General features: G+C 30.2%; 2 protein-coding genes across 3 annotated transcripts; both read left to right on the top strand.

Annotated features, from left to right (window-relative positions):
- Positions 1-50: 50 nt before the first annotated feature.
- Uvop (ultraviolet-sensitive opsin) lies at positions 51-4,237 on the top strand. The gene is made up of 6 exons (XM_011643271.3): positions 51-466; positions 750-965; positions 1,485-1,866; positions 2,289-2,473; positions 3,676-3,803; positions 3,885-4,237. Exons 1-5 carry the CDS (start codon positions 243-245, stop codon positions 3,776-3,778), a joined length of 1,110 nt encoding a protein of 369 aa, XP_011641573.1. The 5' UTR covers positions 51-242; the 3' UTR covers positions 3,779-3,803; positions 3,885-4,237.
- A 740-nt stretch (positions 4,238-4,977) lies between these two features.
- Positions 4,978-21,032, top strand: Epg5 (ectopic P-granules autophagy protein 5). Of its 2 annotated transcripts, XM_089079370.1 has the most exons (31): positions 4,978-5,588; positions 6,028-6,273; positions 6,415-7,155; positions 7,371-7,787; positions 7,887-8,291; positions 8,515-8,734; positions 8,860-9,032; positions 9,217-9,357; positions 9,607-9,767; positions 10,077-10,206; positions 11,196-11,740; positions 12,423-12,600; positions 12,817-12,840; positions 13,070-13,297; positions 13,370-13,533; positions 13,887-14,072; positions 14,128-14,251; positions 14,333-14,854; positions 15,125-15,267; positions 15,427-15,604; positions 15,893-16,090; positions 16,171-16,302; positions 16,433-16,672; positions 16,812-16,995; positions 17,107-17,666; positions 17,823-17,992; positions 18,065-18,273; positions 18,948-19,193; positions 19,303-19,519; positions 19,595-19,804; positions 19,882-21,032. In XM_089079370.1, the coding sequence occupies exons 1-31, from the start codon at positions 5,562-5,564 to the stop codon at positions 20,231-20,233; spliced, it is 7,671 nt and encodes a 2,556-aa protein (XP_088935496.1). In that variant the 5' UTR covers positions 4,978-5,561; the 3' UTR covers positions 20,234-21,032. The 2 variants fall into 2 exon arrangements, with proteins under 2 accessions (XP_088935496.1, XP_088935497.1); XM_089079371.1 differs by lacking the exon at positions 12,817-12,840.
- The last annotated feature ends 137 nt before the right edge of the window (positions 21,033-21,169 follow it).

Here is a 21,169-nt window from a genome sequence, read left to right as displayed (position 1 = left end):
TTTTAAAACTGCCCTAACAAAGATGTGTGCGTAGAGTTTGATACTTAACGTAACATAGCAATATATATATCTTGACCATCAACAAATTGAGGATTATCTTCTGCTAATCTTTGTCAGAAGCCATTTAAACTAGATTAAAGTTTGACTAGATTAAGGTTTTATGGATTTGAATCACTATGTAAGTATATAAAGATGCAGCAATATAGAGAAGTAAAGTGAAAGCGAAGAACTGACAAATCAATATGTTCAATGAAAGTATTCATTGGGAAGCGAGAATTTTATCAGCAGAACCACCACGATTGCTAGGATGGAACGTTCCTCCTGAGGAATTGATCCATATACCTGAACATTGGTTGATTTATCCCGAACCCAATCCTTCTCTTCATTATTTGCTGGCCATTATATACATACTCTTTACGTTTATAGCGTTACTTGGAAATGGATTGGTTATTTGGATATTTTGTTCGTAAGTTCTACACACAGTAGTTGAATATTTTGATAGTAATGTCCTTTAAATATTCAAACAATAACAAGTGTAAAAATTCACAAAATTCACGATAAGTAAATAAAGCATATAAAAGTATATAAGTAATAAAAATATTTTAAGAATTAATAAAATATGTAATTCTCATATTTTCCAGTTATCCAATTGTAATCATTTCTTTATATTCTTTATATTATATATTATAATAATTTATAAAAACACAAATTTAACATATTATTCTTTTTAATGTTAATTTATTTTTTAGAGCTAAATCATTAAGAACACCTTCAAATTTGTTTGTGGTAAATCTGGCATTTTGTGATTTCTTCATGATGATAAAAACGCCTATATTTATATATAATTCCTTCAATACTGGATTTGCTACAGGCCATTTAGGATGTCAGATTTTTGCCTTTATTGGATCGCTTAGTGGAATTGGAGCTAGCATGACGAATGCTGCTATTGCATATGACAGATATAGGTATTGTAGAAACTTTGCTAAGTAAATACATCAAACATATATTAATCTTTTGCACTTGTAATAGTTTGAACTCAATATATTTTCATTTGTTCTCGTAGAATATAAAAAAGATAAAATTCTTAGATTTAATGAAATTTTGAAACATACTATTATTATGTTATCTAAATTTACACGATATTATATTATCTAATAACATATATAAAAAATTTAGTATTATTTTACTTGGAAGTTAAAATTAATTCTTGCGAAAATTGAAAATAAACATATAACCGAAAAAGATTTTTGCTTCGTCAGTTGAGAGCAACATATAATATACATATTAAAACTAGGAATTTTTTTATAATTGAATAGCATAAATTTGAAGCTTAAATATTAATAATTATTAAAATAAATTTTTTAAATTAAATTTTATTCTTCAAAAAATATTTTTATTAATTTTTATTAATATAATATTAATGACATACATATTAAGGCATAATCTTCATATCCAATTGTGTATATCCAATGTTATAAAATTAGTACTATAGCTCGACCACTTGATGGGAAGTTATCTCGCGGTCAAGTGATGCTCTTCATCATGCTCATATGGTTGTATACGATTCCTTGGGCATTAATGCCACTGATGCACGTCTGGGGTCGGTTTGTGCCTGAAGGTTTCTTGACAAGCTGCACTTTTGATTATTTAACAGATACACCAGAAATACAATACTTTGTGGCTACAATATTCACATTCTCTTATTGTATCCCAATGACTCTTATCATATATTATTATAGTCATATTGTCAGCCATGTTATTGAGCATGAAAAAACTCTTCGTGAACAAGCAAAGAAGATGAATGTCGAAAGTTTGAGAAGCAATACTAATGCAAATGCTCAAAGTGCGGAAATACGTATAGCCAAGGTATTGTTGAACTTTTTACATACACACATGCGCGCGCGCATTCACATTCGTGCCTGCAACAATATAAATTAATATACAATTAAATGTATAGGTATAAGTATGTTCATAGTTGAGAAAATTATTTTTTAGAAGTAACTTGTTATCATAATTATTTCTAAAAAAGTGATGAATATTAGAATTTCCAAAATTTCCAAAACATTTTTAAGAAAATTTTGAAAATCTTTTTTTAACTCCTGCTCCATATACATATTTATATATATTATTTAGGTATATAATCAACGTCGAATGATCAAAAGTGATTAAATTGATATCTTTTTTAATAACACCTTACTACTTAAGACATATAAGCAATAATTTTTAACATATTCATTAAATCATATACATCCAAACAAAAAATATGACATATAATATCTTATTTGCAGGCTGCGATAACAATTTGTTTTCTTTTTGTACTTTCGTGGACTCCGTACGGTATTCTTGCGATGATTGGCGCTTTCGGAGATAAGTCTTTATTAACTCCCGGCATCACAATGATACCGGCATGTACGTGCAAATTTGTAGCTTGCTTGGATCCATATGTGTATGCCATAAGCCATCCAAAATACAGGTAAATAATGCGAAAAATTCTATTTTTATTTTTAATTTCAATTCATATGCTAAGATAATTAATCTATTACTGTAGACAGGATGATATCATAAATGACAAATTTGCTTTGTCATATAGAATGTATAAAAGCACCGGGACAGTATTTGTAAATATTTCAAAAAATAAACATTTTAGGAAAAAGTATTTCAAATAAAAGTGGTAGGGTTGTAGTTTCAAAAGATCTATTTATTGGTCTTATCAGTTTGATCTTGGATAATATTGCCAACGTTATATAAAAGTCATCTTTGTTTTTTTAAATGAAAACCTCCATTTTTTATTACATATTCTTGTAGCTGATCTCGAGAGCTCTGCAAAACACTATAATAAAATATTTTTTTAGTAAGTAACTTTCTGAGTTCTGAAACTTGAATTTGACAAAGTATAAAATATCTTGTAAAAGTATTAAGATATAATTGCCAAAAAATAAATAATTTATTTTATATTTTATGTCAAATTACATATCAAAATCAAGCTTCATAAAATACTCATCAAAAGAATACTTTATTATAGAGTTTTGCAGAACTCTCGAGATCAGCTATAAGAATATACAATAAAAAATGGGGATTTCCAAAGACAAAGTTTAAAAAAACAAAGTTAACCTCTAGATGACCTGACGACCTAAGGTCAAACTGATAAAATCAGTTTTAATAACTATGATTACCATTACATTTGCGAAAGAAATTGACCACTTCGTAAAGTTCGTCAAATTATGCAATTTTTCAGACATGTAAGACATTCTTATTTTTGAAAAAATGGAACGGTTAGATAATAAGTTCAAAATCTAATAAATGCTTCTTAAAGTATATAGTTTATTTTTGAAAATGAAAAACTATTTCTTTCATATACGACAATTTTAGTTAGTTATGCAGAAGTTATGCTTATTTGAAGTTTGCAAAATTTCATTATGAATTTATCTGTTGCGTTAATTTTATTGACAAATGTAGACAAATTTTATTTCTAAAATTTAATATTTATTTCTATTTCTAATATTTCTTCCATTGTGTGTAGGGTCTAAGACTCTGTTCGTTGGTTAATGTCATCTATATTTGTTTCTTTTTTGACTTTATAATAATTATACAAATTAATATATTATAAGATTAATATAAATTTTAATGATGCATTTCTATCTTTATTTTACTTATTTTATATTTATTTTATAACAGATTAGAACTGCAGAAGCGATTACCGTGGTTACAATTACAAGAGTCACCTTCTACAGACACACAGAGTTCTACAACTGAAATATCGAATGTGCCATCTTCATAAATCTCATTCATTTTTAATTTAAATAGTAACTACAATAGTACTACTTTATTATTATATAATGTAGTCAGTTGTTATAATGTCATAAAGCTATATATTTTTATTGCAGGTTGTTGAATGTATAATTTATATTATAATCAATACTAATAGTAGCAAGTATATTAGCGCAAATTCTTAAGTATGAACAATTTAATATAATATTCTTTTTATCATTTTCAACTTGAATGTAGATATGCCCACTATTAAAAATATAACATTTCCTGTTATAATAGGAAACATTATCAAGATTATGTATAATAAAAATATTTAATAAATTAAATTCAAGCATATGTAATATCAAGTATATGTAAAGCATTTAATTTTGACATGTCTAACATTACATCATGAAAATGTACCTTACTGTATACATCACTTACTCGTTTATATATTTGTTAATTATTGTATTAAATGTTAAATATGTGAGATATTTCTCTTATTTGACGAAACATGTTTTTTGTGTTTGGTATAGTCATTTATATACAATCATACTAATATCAAAATGACATCTAAATAAAATTAAATATTTAAATGACTTTATTTTGACATGGTTTGATATAATTTTGATAACATTATGATATCTTTAAGTTATTTTTTTATCCTGATTTTACTAATTATATTACAAAATTTGTTTATAAGAATACATTAATGACAATGAACATGGTAGTAATTATTGTAAAAAATAATACAATAGTATTTTATAACCATTATATTAAACAAAAAGAATTGTTTTTCTTTTTTATTTTGTGTTACATTATTTTATTTTATTTATTTATTGAAACTAAATTATATAAAATTGTCATAATTAAGTATAAAATTTTGATAAATTAATATACATAAAAATACATAAAACACAATTTTGTGATTATACATATATTACTTATTATTATTTTTTTATAACTATAATTTTGCATTGTAACATAAATAGGTATAAAAATTTTTATAACAAAAAGTATTTATTAAATTTAAAACGTTTACTTTCTTAAACTTGTGTTACAATTTAAAATTAATGTAATTCTTATATTTGAAAATCAGCGGGAATAACATAGACATGGCGGACCAATCAGATACCCAATACTATAAGAGGTCTGTTCTTTTTAGCTGAACTGGCTGTACTAAGCTTCAGAATTTTTTCTTCTTCCAGTGTAAGAAAGAAAGATAAACTGTAAATTAGTAATATAATCAATTCAGCCAAAAAGAACAGAACCTACTGAGTTTTCCGAACGACTGGTATAATTAATGTACACTAGTGTATATTTTCGAACATAGCCTAAGGTTTCGACCAGTTGAAAAGAGAAGAGGAAGAAGAAAACTTGCTGAAAAGCACCAACTATGGTTACTAGTGTTATTCAGTGCATGTCTTTTCTCGATACTTCTCTTATGGGTCCTATTAATTTCCTTGAATTTTACTTTTATATGTTATTGCATTTTGGCCATATAGGCTTCTGATTTAAGAACCTGGTGTCAGCCTTTATCAAGGAAGAAGGGAAAAACCTTAAAATTAAACCTTTAAATCTTTATCAGCAAGCGACTAAATCAACAAATAATGCTGATAATGTTGATAAATATATTTAATATTATTTCTGATGCTACCATAGTTTTCACTGCATTGACTTGTCTTTGTCAAGCCTCAACATGTTGCAAATAATTTCTTTAGAGCATTTGCAAAGTTTTCTAAAATTTTTGGAGAATGTGTATTCAGTGATCCACAGTGATTGTTAAATCTTTGATTATTTGGTTATTATGCGCCATGGAGAAGCAGAAGCAGATAAAACAGGTATTTCCTTTTTTTGAAGTTTTCTCATAATAATGGTATGCAATGACGATTAATTTATTTATAGTCTACTTGTTTATATTATATTTTATGTCTATTAAAATAATACAATATATTATAATATTGTTTTTGTATTTTATATATATCAAAAATATTTTTTTTATATCTTTTTAATATAGAAAATATATATTTTATACATATATATTTATTTATTTTTGCTTTAGTAATAAACTTTTTAATAACAATTATTGATATTACAAGTTGATAATTTTTTATATATATATATATATATGTATATATGTATGTTCATACCTACACATACATCATACAACATGCGCGTGTGCGTGTATATGTTACTTTATTAGTCTTTTATATGTCTCAAAGTTACAAATCTTCCTTATATAAGTTATATAGTGCATTTAAAAATTTTTTGTTTTTTTAGAAAAAGAAACGGGATAAACTACGTCATTTGATTCTGGAGCATCAAATACCAGATGCTCCTACACTGGAGGAATTTGAGTGTCTGCTTGGGGAATCACCTACGAATTATCCCAAAGGTGAAGCTGTAGAAGATATAGAGAGCGAATTACATTCAGCTGCTATCGATACGGAAGTTTACGAGAAGCAGACTGCTGAGAAAGAAGCTCATGAGAAGAAATATAATCAACAAGTTGAAACAACAAATGAGGTACTTTAATCAATAATAAAACACTTAATATATTTATGATATATAATGATATATTTATGATATAAGAGAATGTTTTTAAAAATGGATAAAAACTAAATGATAAATGAAACTATATGAAATATTAATATGTATATTTTTCAGGTATTGGCTAAAAACTCTCATGATGAAGTTGACACTATTCAACCTTGTCTGGTGTCTGACAATGCCTCAAACAATCAAATAGATCAGATACAAACAGGCATGTCTTTAATTCAACTAAATATATTACCGACTACTTCAGAAAAAGTCAGTCAAACAGTTCAAGAGGATATGGAATCCAAAGTAAATATTCTATGCCAGCAGAGTTTGTCAAATCAAATGGAAATTTTGGAGATCAAACAAGATATAGCGAATGCATTCAAGAATGTGAAACCATTTACAGAACAGCAACTGGCATCTTTGTATCAGAACCAAGAGTTGATGTTGGTAGATTCTTTCATAACTGAATTTACAGAGACACAGTTGAGATGCGCACCACTGAGACAACAGCACAGACTGCATGAGCTGTTGATGAGCTACTTGAGAGTACGGAATCATCTGATCGCAAAGTCATACGAGTTAGAGCATCTGAAAAAGAATTGCCGGGAGATACAGAAGCAGCTCTGGTGTCTAGAGAAAACATCAGAGACGGAAAGCGGCGAATGCCAGGATGGCAATCCTGTCACTGCTACTCACGAGTATTCAGTCGCTCATTTCAACCAACAGGCACTAGTAGCACTCTCCAAGACGCTATCGGCAATCAAGGATACTCTACATGACAGCCAGGCATTGTACTGCTATGAGGCAGAATCGCTGCGTCTGCAAATTGAACATTATGTGCAGAGAGTCACTAGGAGTTTTAACGTGAGTTGCCTTTTATTAAAATAAAGTTGTTAAACTATTAAATATCTAAAAATTTGTTGAATTTAAAATTAAAAAGACTAATTAAAATAAAACAGACTTAAAATAAAAAATTAAGCTAAACAAATAATTCTACATAGAGATTTGATAATTGTGTATAATCTATATAATTGATTCTTTGCAATTTAAAACTTATTCAGATCTTTTTCTATTTGTAGGATTTTGCTAATCTTTTACCAACTGCCCCAGCGAATCTTCTACCAGAGCAATCACCATTCCAGATAACCCCACAATTAGTGGAGCTTAGAATGTGCATAACTGTTCTATTCAACTTTCAGCGTCGAATTCTCAAAGATGGCAAATTCGTCACAGACACTAGAGAATGGTTATCGAAACTAGTTGCAGTGCTTTTGAGGATTGCCACTTGGCAGGATCATTTGTTTTTGCTGAATCATATATTGCGATGTCCCGGTGGTGTGATGAATTGGGCGAAATACTTCGTGCAAGTGCCCGTTCCGCCAAAAGTCTCAGGATTAAGCTCTTCGCCGTTCAATGATCCATATCTTAATCACATGGTCGTTATTCTCGCAGTAATTCTGCTACCGATTAAGGATCGGGATAAATTCTTGGAACAGGTAAAATTGAAGACAAAACATTGATCATTTTAGGAAATCAGCAAAATACTTTAATAGACTTTATAAATTCGCAAATTTCTAATTAAATTTTTTATATAGGTACAGGTATCTTTGCAAGATACTACAAACAGCCCAGAGGATACAGTATGGGTAATGTTAGACGAAGAGGGCGAGGAAGACGAAGATATTGCTAATATCGGCGCCAATCTTTTTGAAAGTGACCTGATTTCTCTTCTCCATCAAATTCCGCTAGACAGACTCTTTGAGCAGGTACTGTTTATTCAGCGTCAGAATGACAAGTACGAGCAAGAAGGGAATGCCATCACGGATCATCACATGTTGCGTCTTTTTGCGTTTTATGGTGTGCTCATCAAACTATTAAAACAAGGTCTAAGATCTTATGATTCTCCAAGATATAGGCAATTAGCTAAGAGACTCAGTGCGTTGATCAGAGACATCGTTCAATATGCCAGTGATCAATGGGAGGCTTTTGATAAGAGCAAAGTACGTAGAACCGAAATATCTATAAATATACAGAATTCTGTAGATTAATATTAAATAAAAAATAAAAATACATTTTTTTTAATTTTTTTTATCAGTTTTTTAATCAATTTTATTTTAATTTATTGAAAATTTAAAAAAAAAACGTACTTTTTTCACAATTTTTTAAATTTTCAATATTATATATTTAGTTATTTTTTAAAAGTGATATTAATTATTTATTCAGGTAACCGATGAGTCGATGCTGCTGAAACTTCAGATCGAATACGATTGCTTTTTTTTAAAAGCGATTCTCTGTATATTTTCATCTCGACGGTTAGGTGCCTGGCAGTATCTTGCCGCACTACCATACCATATTATATCATCTACTACACTATGGCATATTTTTTATATTCTGCATACCGATTCCATATCTGACATAACAACATTAGATACATCAGTCTCTGGTAAATAAATTATGATAAAATTAAATTTATAAAGAAAACATGCATTGTTTTAATATTTTGCTATTTGTTTTAACTTATTCTTTAATTTATTTTTATAATTGTTATACAACAATTTGATATTGCAGATTGGGAAAGGAAACTGAGTTGCCCTGAACTTCATGAGCAGTTCGAAGAAAAGCTAGGCAATATGCCCGGTGATGAGTCATACTTTTTATTAACAACTTTTGCTAATATGGCCATGGCTAGAGGCTATAAAGATTATGATTTTGTGAGAACAACCACAATTGATTTGTTTCAAGTATGCTAATAAAAATATATTTCATAGAGTAATTAGTCAAACAATTTAATAACCAGATATTTAACCAGATATTTAACAAATAAATAAGAAACTTAAAATTATTTACATCTTACAAATATTTCTGAATTATATATTTTATATTTAAAACTCATCTCTTGAATTTAATTCATAAATTGAATTATAGATTGGATTTCTCAGCGAGAAAACTCAAGAATCTTGCTCAAAGGATGCAAGATCGCTTTTATCAAATTTGACGAGCAAATATCCTATTCTCTTGTCTGATATCTTGCAAAAGTTGAAGGATAATTTTGTATCAGTTGGAAAGGTATAATAAGCACTTTGTCTTATTGATATTTCTCTATACAATGCATTTTCTAAATTTTCTTTTTTCAAATTCTACTACAGTATACAAAATCTCTTATTTGTGTATTAGTAATCGATTTTAATTATATTTAATTTCATTAATATTTTGTACAGTTATTTAAAAAATATTAGATAATATATAACAATAATTATTATTTAATGAGAATATGTAATAACAATAATTCTACAATGATTGTTTTAATGGTTTTAGCTGAGTTTATATTTGTTCACTGAATTGAAAATAGAAATGTGGATACCACAACAACAAGACATAGCAATTCTGTCCACTTGGTTGCATCAACATCCTTTAACTTCATCTGAAAGTCATCTAGCTCGATTAATTCTTACACATTTGAATTGGGGCCTTAACACGTAAGTTATTTTAATATTTCTAATATTTTTTAAAAATAAATTTTTTTCTTATAAAAACAATTTTTTAATTATATATTAATTCATCTTAATTCGTCTCAAATTTATCTCAAATCTCATATCATCTCTTTTATTTTATCTCAAATCTATATATTTATTCTACACTTTTTGTCTATATTTGCTTATGCATTTCATGATAGATATAAACGATAAATAAGATCTTCTTTGTTTTTCAATAAATTATCGAAACTATAAATCCAAAATTAATGATTTATAGTTACTAATTAAAGTGTGATCAATATTCTTTTATAGAAATGATGATCTATATCTTCCAATCGATTTACATCGACAAGTGGCCTTACTGATTGTCGAACTTACAATGAAATATGTACCTGATACCCCAGTACAAACAGCTTCATTATTAGCCGAAGGTGTAAAGCAAGTGAGTTGTCATTTAGAGAAAAACTTAGAACAGAAATAATAAACAATCATTTTTATTTAAATATTGTATCAATATTTTATCAATTATTAGTTTATTATTATATATCAATTTTATATTAATTTTAGTTTTTTAGTTATTATAGTTAATATTATACTATGTAATATTGAGAACGATTATATTATTATGCCTTTCATCAAAATTGAGAAAGGAGTATGCAAAATTGGGAAAATTTTGTGGTACAGTTATTTTTTTCCTCGTATTGTGTGTCAAGTTTCATGATGATTGATTTTGTATCACTAAATTTTCTAATTTTTCTAATTTTGCATACTCCTTATTTTTTAAAAATAACTAGTTATCGTTATTAGTTGTTGATTCTGAAAAGTAACTTGTTATCATTATTGTAAAAATAATAAAACTTTTTATCTTAAATTCACAAGATTACAAAAAATTTAAGAAGAAAGATTTTAAAATATCCAAAATGCAAATAAAAAGATTATAGTTTTCACTAAATTTATTTCATAGCCAAATTTATATTTCTTTTCTATCTCTACTTTTGTTTACAAATTTTGTGAGGCTGATATTTATAAAGTTTAAAGTGTTAATACTTTGTAATTATGATGATAAAATATTTTTAAGACGTCTTAAATGTAATAATGAATTAAATTTCGATTGAAGACTAAATATTATACAAAAATTATATTATAAATACGTTCAATATAAAAAAATAACGATAAAAATAACTATTAAATTCGTTACTGAAAAGATATTACTACGTATCATTAGAATTATCAAAGAAAGTAACGCTATTAATTTGTTATAAAAAAAAGTAATTGTAATGATAACGGTATTACAAGTATATAACGCTTACTTTCCAATCTTGTCCTTAACAAAATATGTACATTGATAACATATTGTATATTAATAATATTAATAGCATTAATAGCATTAATAGCAAATTAAACTTAAATCTGTTTCTGTTTTCATTTCAGGTTTCCTCAATGGTAAGACCTCAGAACAGCGAGCAAGCGTTCAGCTTGTGGGCTTGGGAAATGATAAACAGATTGAAGTTGCACCAGTTAGACCGATCGGAATCCGTTTGTCAATATACCATCTCAAATCCGGCTGAGGGTCTCTATTGCGTACCTAACATAGAATCAGATTCTTTCTTAGAGATTCTGATGAAAGGAATACGCGAAAGGCAACCAATTGCCAGCTATGTTTCGGTGCTGATGACTCTGTGGGGTCATTCAGTGCCGTTGATCTGTGCCGAAGGCTTCAGTCAATTGCAAACCTTGCAATGCTATTATAAATACGAACAAGTGCTAATATGTTTGCATCATATTATACCGTTGTTCCTTGAATGTCCGGATTCTTTGTTAAAGAATGACAAATTTATCAGCCTGATTGTGCCACTTATTAACGCCGACCGAACATATATGAAGATAGCGAAGAACTTAATCGCTCCGGAATTTCCTGGTCCAATTCTTAGGCAATTTTCAAACATGATCGAATCTCATTTGTATCATTATAAACGGTAAGTGTAAAGAAAATATTTTAAATTCACAAAATAATATAAAATTAAGAAGAATAAGATCTTTTACTTAAAAAAAAAATTAACACAAAAGAAAGCTAACTGATACAGAATATCCGATAATAATCGCATCACTTCTCGTGGGCAAGTAGAGCGAATTATATTGAATAGAAAAATTTTATACCATTTTTCGCAATAATTAAAGATTTATTAATTTATACAAAGATTTATTAATTTATTCGCAAATGAACAAATTTTCGTTCCAAAAGCTAGCCCAGCGTTATGTATGCACACGATTACCAGAAACGCGACAATATGTTGGTGGCGTGCACTATAAACAAATGTTCTATTATTTGTAGATCATATTTAAACAACATCTTATCGCGCGCTTAGCAACAGTAAACCGCGTAGCGCTGGGCTATTCCTTCGCGCAAATGCTCATCGGATCTGTATAAATTAATAAATCTCTTTATTTATTGTGAAAATCGTAAAAAGATAAAAGAGGACTTTTCAATTTAATATAATCCATTCTACTTGCTCACAAGAGATATATGGTTATGATCGGACACTCTGTATACTAAAGAAATAATATAATATAATAATTTAAAGGAAATATAAATACAGAAGATTAAATTAATATAGTTATAGATATTTAAAAATAATAATTTTTATATGTCAATTGTAGGTATTGTTTAAACAATTCAGAACGTTTCGTGCATCTATGGCTAAATGTATTGGTACTCGTCCAAGATTGGAACAAAGATTATAGCGTGATGTATTTGATAGACAATGTAATCCGTGTAGCATTCTTTCATTTAGAAACCAGGGCGACAATGGAGAACATGTTTCAAAATCTCGTCTATGTAAGTGCTTCCAAAAATTTTTATAATTTAATCATCTATAGTATTCTAAAATAAAAACAAAAACAAAAAGAAAACATTAGCCATTTTATATAAAAATATAGTGGTTACTTTGTATAAAAAGCTAAATAATAATTGACAGTTTTTCATCGTAATAATTATAATTTTACAATTGAATATTTTTCTACTTTATATAAATTAATAAGATATTAATTTTAGCCTGCTATAGACGGAATTAATGAGGTATGAATTATACCAATATAAGATTTAATTCATCTAATCTATTCTATTTTTTTAATTAATCAAGTTAATCCTACATATTTTACTAATAAAAAATTGTTTTATAAAAAATTATAAAAAAAAATAAACACACACACACAAAATTTAATAATAATATAAAAAATGCTTCATTGCAATTAAAATATTTATATATACTGTACTTAATAATTACATTTAGTTATGTCACGTTTAGAATATATCATCCAATCGAGCACCGGGATCGTTTGGATCATTTTTAAGTTGGGCAACAGGATCCTCTAACTCAGCAAGTCTTCTAGGTGGAACCATTCAAATGATATGGCTTGCTTATCAAATCCTGTCAATTGAGCAATATGATAGAGAGCTTAAAACCGGATTATGGCGCGAAATTCTACGGGAACTATCTATGCAATCCAAGATTTCTTTAGACACTGCGCTCAAGGTTTAAAATCAAGCTTGTTACTTTTGCGTGTATTTCAATATAAAATTATAATTATTATAAAAATTGTTTTAGAGAGCTTGTGCAACAGTTAAGATGACACCGTTTGGAGTAAGCAACCTGGCTATCTATCGCTGGTCTCAACAAGCTCTTGATACACCCATGGATCATCCAATTTTGCCTCTCTTGTGGCAAAATTTTTTTAGTTTATTCCTAGCACGAACTCCTACTACCCCGGGGTGATTATTGTTATCTCACTAGAATAACTTTACAATCATATGTTCTTCTTCTTCTATTACTTTCGTATAGGCTCTTAGGGCCCTTTCCACCTCACTCTCATATGTCTGTGATGTAAGTGATGATGCACAGGCATATGGGATTTACATTGAACGGCAAATTTGAAAGTTCTGTGAGAGAGAATACCCTCGTGATTTGCCAGACTCGAGAGCAGACACGAGCGTATGAAAATATTTTGGCTCTGCCGGGATTCCAACCTGATTTTAGCATACTATGTGCTGTCTACTACACTGCTAAACTCGCTCTTGATCATATGTTAAGCATATGAAACTTATTTCTTTATCTTAAATTCTAGATCTATGGACAAAGGTGGGGTTGGAGAAAAATTCTTCGAAGGGATGATAAATTTAAGCTATTTAAAAAAATTGAAAAAACGGTTGCACGAGACGACAGAATATTTCCAAGCGAAAGGAGAGAAAGATACAGATAATGAAAAACCGATGACAGATGAACGGCGTGTATTTTACATCAGTGTTGCAAAGTAAGTAAATATATATTAATAGAAAGAAAGGATGAAAAAAAAATTTTTATCGTAGGTTTTACAAAACGTTGACTCTGTGGCTGGAAGAACCTCGACTTCAGGAACCAGGACTTTATCTTCCAGCCTTGCCACCACAGTACATGTCGCAAAAGTTAATTTTACTGGTGCAAGGAGATCGAGTAAGTCAATTACATGAAGCCTTCAATTGATTTTAATGTGTAATAATGTTATTAATGATAATATCAATTGTTAACTTCCAGACTCTTTGGCTGGAATACATCGATTATTGGGCAGTAGAACAGAGTCAGTTAAAGGCTGTTTACGAGTGGGAACGTACAACGTTCCGCGATTCCGAGAATCAATATCAGAAATTTTTACAACCTTCGTCAAACGTCGTAGAATCGATCGATCCTCTCTGCAAAATCTTCCGCAGGCTGAATTCCTATGAACCACCGGTTCCACCGCCGCCATTGAATCGAAATCAACCAGTGCTAGCCTGCATAGCTAGGGAATGCCTCTACAGCTCCGCTACCGTTATTGACTTAGTCAAACCATATCTCAAAGTCATCCTTGATTACGCGCAAACCTATAATCTGATGGTATCTGAGCATATCGCGGTAGATTGCAGCTTTCTTGAACTAATCCCAACTCTTTATCGGATTTACGAAAATCATGTTACTTTATACGCTCTCTGTGACTCTGTGCCATCTAACCAGAGGCGCACTAGATCGGGCACACCTCCCACGGTACACTGCGCAGGTCCTGCGATCATCGATATTACAGTAAAGAAAATTAAATATTACAAGATTTATAAATATACTATTTGTCAAAAATCTTGTCAAAGATCATACTATCTCTTCTGATTAAATTACAGAAGCTTAACAAATAAGCTTTTAAATATATTTTATTGATATAATACAAAATAAATATAACTATATAAATTAATTAAATATTTTTTGAAATATAGTATAATATAATATATTTTGTCATGTATAGTATTTTTTTAAAGATATAATTTTTAAATTATTTCTCAGAGAAATTTTGCTTTATAGGTTGAGGAAGCGCATGTCAATGAAGGCGTAGACCATATGATAACCCAGAATCGGGCGGAGTATGAGAATCTCTTGGTGAAAGCTAGTCAACCGCCGTCCAGCAAAGTCACTGTAGGCTGCGTCTTCATCGATTATTTGATCGCGTAAGCAGATTTAATTGACATATTTTAATCCTGGAATGTATACATGCTATGTGCATAATTTTATATTTTATCTGCTAACAAAATTATTGCTAACAATAAAATAAACTATCATTTTTTTTTATTAAATCTCCTATTTTTAAATTTGTCCTCGTTACTTAGGATGCTGGAGCATGAATTAATTGTCAGTCGCACTAACGAAAACACCGCGGTACTTCATAAAGTACAAAAGAGCGGAGTCAAATTGTTCTATCACCTAATAGAATTCTATACAGAGGAAGCAGCGCTATGTCCTCCCACAAAACAACTTATCACTACATGCTTGGAAAAGTTAGGCCAGGTACATATTAATCTTAAATTTTAATGTTTGTCTAACAGAAACTAAATATAAGAAATTTAATAAATTAATAAATTAAATATAAATTTATATATTTATTCATTAATTCTTTTTTTAGATTATATATTATTTTCTCACAAAACAAACTTGTGAGATAAAACACAAATTGCCACATTTTCGAAAAAAAAAAAATTGAAAATTTAAATATTAAGCTGTATTAATTACATGATAACTGTATTAATCAATGTTAAAAATTTTTCTCTCGAATACAAAAAACTATTCTGCTCCTAGTTGTTTATCAGTGGCGAAGAGACTCAGGGTCCGCAATTATTAAGCACCATCATCCAGAAACCTAATCTCGGAGGCCTATTGGGACCACACTTTACTCCCGTTGCCGGAGGAGCCTCCACATTCTTGCAGATGTATCAAACCGTTGTAGATTTGTCTACCGGATCCAACGTAGACTTATGCTTCGTGTTGCTCTCAAAGGTAAACACTAAATTAAATTATCATCTCTGATAATTTTTTATCTGATTATGGCTAATGGATTATTACTATTTCTATTGTAGTTTGACGTCAGCAGTTGGTTGAACTATCGTCGTCCGCGATTGAGCGAAAGATCTACCTTCATAGATTTAGTTTCTAGAGCTTTATGCAACATTGGCTTGAATCCTGAAGAAGAGAAATTGATGCTACATGAAGTAAGTAATCTTTTTGTTCCAGAAGACAATCAATTCAATTTAATAAGTTCAATTCAGTTTGAATTGAAACGTTGTCATATTTGTTTTCATTTAAAAAAAAGCGCAGGTTAAATTATGATATATGATGTAGCTATTTCGAAATCATCTACGACTCATTCTTCTGCATGAATTCCCCGAACACTATGGTGAGGTATTGAGCGCAGTGCTAAGAGGATCCGAGAGCCAGAATCTATCTCTAGATGTGTGGCGCGACTTGCTAGGAGCTCTCAGCGGCAAATCGAGAAATATCGCGCCCTCTCAAAATTTTCCCAAAATCCGGGATGAGATCCGACACTATGCCACAGAACAAAAGCTGCTTTCTCGCCAAGAGGTAATCCGCAAATAATTTCGTTATTGGATATTATAATTATGTTTGTATTAAAAAAAAGCATATTCCGTTAATTTTATGTGTAATAATAAAACAAAGACTTCATAGATTTAGATTCCATAACATTTTTATACAATTTCAGATGCATGATACTGCTGTGCTTCTGAGCCGACATTTCATGAAAGAAAGATTGCAATATGGATTGTATGGGCTTTATCCGAAATATAGAAGTTACAACGAGCCTCTGACCATATTTTTAGGTATGGTCGGCCATGCTCTGGTTGTATTGACACTACAGGCTGACAGAGGATCGCTTGCCGATCAATGTAAGTCAATATTTAAAATCTTGAAATATCAAATATCTTAAATTGCTACATAACTATTCGGATTTAAAGAATTTATATAATCATCTATATCCATCACGCATGTTCTCCCAGTATGTGAGAAGATCTGGCCAGTATTGAGCGAGATGTATGCCCCATGGATCACTCCGTATTGGACAAGGAATCTGCGAGAACCAACAGCCGCGTGGATCCAGCAATTGACAGACGACAGATCAGTACTGCTACCATGGATTATCACTGACGGCCCTTACGCGAATCGGACGATGGCCATGTTCGCTGAGTGCATTCGTTTCATCATTGACACCATGCCGGCGTCCAGCAAGATTCTCAGCTTCGTTTGGCAGTTTTATGTATCCAATTATGCTCATGTTGCCGTTAAGGACCACGTACTGAATGTCGTGCACGGTAACATGCTGTCTTTTCCTTGGGATCACTTTTGCCCGTCTATCAACGACATCGAATTAATGATCAAGGTGATTGATCAATATCTGCCAGACTGTCACTTATTCTTAGGAAGTATCTTTACCTGGATTAATTGGACTGCTTGGATCGGCGAGTTAATGGCCACGCAAGCATTGCCGATCGCTGCCAGAATGCACGTTTGTCTACTGAATTTGCTAGTGAAATTGTCGAATGAACCAAATGTCAGACAGGTAAGAGAAAAGAGCATAATTCAAAAATTTGAAAGATGAAACATCCGAGAAATTAAACTTGAAAAGATCGAATAACTTTTAAGATTGAAAAATAAAATATAAACCTGCTAAAATATTTATATTAGAAGCGAAATAAAAGCTCAATTAATGTTTCAGAACGAAAAAGCAGTGCAATTAGTCATGGAAGCCGAAAGTTTTTCTTGGCACTTAATCGATGCCGCGGCATACGATCAAGTTATTAATTGGCATGTTATGAGTTGCGATCCCAGGGTGATCCTATGTCTGGGTAAGGACCAGACTCATCCTATCGACACAGCTATTAATAAGTATGCCTAATTTATAGTATTATTTACAGTGTAAGAGAAAATCATTGCTTATAAAAATAATGTTATATACAGCTTACTGAAGATAGCAGCAGCCTATGATCCCACAATAAAACATTTTCATCCTACCACATTGAAAAAGAGACAAATGTATGTACGTTCTTCAGTGAAATTACTAATCAACTGCACTACGAGACATAAATCTCTCCTCTCAACAAACGGCAAGGCATTCACTAGCACATTGTCACGGATGCTCGACGAAATGGAAACAATCATCACTAGCAGTGAGTACTCGAAAATATTTTCAATTCGAAGATTTAAAGTCGAATAAATCAGCTTACTTGGATCGAGGATTAAATAGTAATTAATTAAAAAATTAAAAATTAACTCATAAAGTTACAAAGTTAACTTTTAACTTAACTTAGTTAATTTTAATTTAAATGAATTAATTTATAACTTTAACTAATTATTTTTAAAATATATAAACTTTAATTTATTAATTTTTTTTTAAGTTAAAAATCTTTAATCTATGTAAAAGAAAAATTACAAAAAAGCGCATTTCTATATAAAAAAACATATTTCTTTGTTATTTCATATAAACTCAATTTACAAAAAAAAATATTAAATTTATTTGATAATTCATATTATAATTGTTTTGTTATTTAGATTTTTGTTTTGTTATTTTAATTAAAAGAAATTATAATATTCTAATTTAATATAAATTAGATTAGATATATTACTTTTTAAAATTAACCTTTAATTTAATTTTTAATATAACTAAATTAATTTTATAAGTTATTATTTTAACTGAATTTAGTTAAAAAATAATATATATATATATAAAATATATATTAACTAACCCAATCCTACTTGAATCCAAAAATTGAAAAAAAAATCTAAAATTAAAAAATCTCCCTTCTTAAAATGTTGTTATAATTTTAATTTTTTTTTTATCTAGCTGTTTCTGAGTCGCAGCAAGTTGCCGAGGCTGGTTTGCTGATCACTGAGTTCTTACACTCAATCAACCAAAGCGGACCTCTAGTCGATCATCTTCGTAGCAGTTGGACAACATGGTTGACAGAACGAACAGCTAGTAGTCCAGTACTGATGGGAATGTTAAGAGTGATCGGAATGGCAGTCGCTTCCTCGTCTACCCTGGGTCATCTCATGGAGGCTGCCTTGGAGGCTTACTTCAAACACAATAGTAAGCAATTAATTAACTATTCTCGCATTTTTATCTTCTTTTGTATGCGAAATTTAGTATTTATAATTATTGCTCTGTACTTAACCGAGATTTTTTTTTTTTTTTTTAGTAACAGAAGACATTCGACCTACATGGGCGTCGGTACTGACAATCCTGCAACCCGTGATACCACGTCAGCCACCATTAGAATCCGTATTAGTGTCAGACGGAAGATTGCTAGCCCTCTACTCTGTTTTGCTGAAAAGACTTCCATCCTGCAGGGATATCCGAGAAGAGGGTATGCTTCTGATTAATCTAGTGGACTGGATCAGTGCTATTAAAACCACGTGAGTGATTTCGAAGCGTAAACGAAACTAAGAAAACTCCTAAGCTTATATTAATGTTAAATTTCGTTTATCCAGAGATATTGTGGAGGAAAAATTGCCCTTATTATGGGCGAAAGCGTGCGAACTGATCTATAGACAATGTCAGTATAGTGAGAACACAGTGATTGCTGCGAGAGCCTTGAAGGGGTTGGCACGAGCGTTACTAATGGTAGCAGACGATGCGGGACAAGGATGGGGTATCCTGGGAGCTATCGGATTAAGAAAAGGATCTCAGCTCACTATACGGTAAGCTGACAATTAATTGTCGAAAAATAGATTTCCGCATGTACTTAGTAATTCTAATCAACGCACTCAATTTTTAGATGCAAATTTTTGAGTCGTGCTATTGCCGTCTACTGTTTGGCACAATTACCGGAATCCAAATCCGATCAGCAGCTAGTCAGATACACTCCGCACTCGCCTGGTGTGGCGCCTTTAAGATCGACCGATCCGGACACAATAGAGATCCGTCCTAGCACGGAGGCTGTGAAAGCAATGCAGAGCTTAGAGGGACTTCTGATAAACAAGCAGTACGCAGAGCTACGGGGAGACGTGGAAAGAGCCATTCGATTCATCAAGGATTCTGCTAACTCTCTTCATAATGCCGTCGAGATCGTCGGCGCACTTACCACAGAGCTCTACAATCAAAGATATCTGCATGTGCTGACAGAGTGATACTAGTTTTATTTAGATTTAGTGACGAGCTGACGTCTCAAATCATTTCGAAACGCATATGACTTTATAAGATTCTCGATCGGAAATCGAGCTTTCAAATCGTTCTAGTAGTTCTTTCAAGATTTTCAAACATTTTTAATATCTGATGGTTGATTTTAATCTTGTTCCAAGATTTGCAAAAATTTCCGAGATATTGAATACATCAAGTAAATTCTATACTGATTAAATGCTTGAAAATTTACGGCATTAAATGTCCAGTATTATGTAAATTTCATTAAGTGATACATTTAAATTGAATGCTCGTTAATTTTGAAAACTAAGATTATATCATTATTATGATATGACTATACGTTCATATTGATATTCAGTCAAATCGATCAAATTCCGAACAAGTACAATAGTGATATGATCTCAATCTTAAAAATTGCGTTTAAATTACTTAGATCTGTACTGATCTAGTCATAAAGCTCTTTTTTCATTTGAGACGTAAAATTTAGAATGCATTCAATTTAAATGCATCCATCTATATCGATACTGTACAATAGATAAGAATATTTGCATAATTGTTGTTTATTTATGTAGCCGATTCGGAAGGCATTGATGCTTTAGTACCTGCATACACGAACCCCTTTGTTAAAATAATGTAATATTTGATTTATATTTACATATATTAAGATTTTGACAACGTAATTAATTTGTAAATATGATTATTGCCATTTTATTATTGAAACTGTATGAAAAGACCAATAACTATCATAAAAAAATTGTTGATCAATGAATAAAAAACGAATTGATTAAATTGATTTTCTAAATCGTCATATAAAATCATAAAGATAAAATAAATATAAGATTTTTACATAGAAAAATTATAAATAATTTTACTTTTCAATTGCAAAATACATTTGATAATTTGGTCTGACTGTAGAAATAAATTGT

This window comes from Pogonomyrmex barbatus, unplaced genomic scaffold, assembly GCF_055798465.1.
Source record: "Pogonomyrmex barbatus isolate J1 unplaced genomic scaffold, ASM5579846v1 scaffold3, whole genome shotgun sequence".
In the NCBI taxonomy this organism is placed as follows: Eukaryota; Metazoa; Arthropoda; class Insecta; order Hymenoptera; family Formicidae; genus Pogonomyrmex; species Pogonomyrmex barbatus.
Note: the sequence above shows the minus strand (reverse complement) of the source record. Positions and strands in the feature narration are given on the sequence as shown.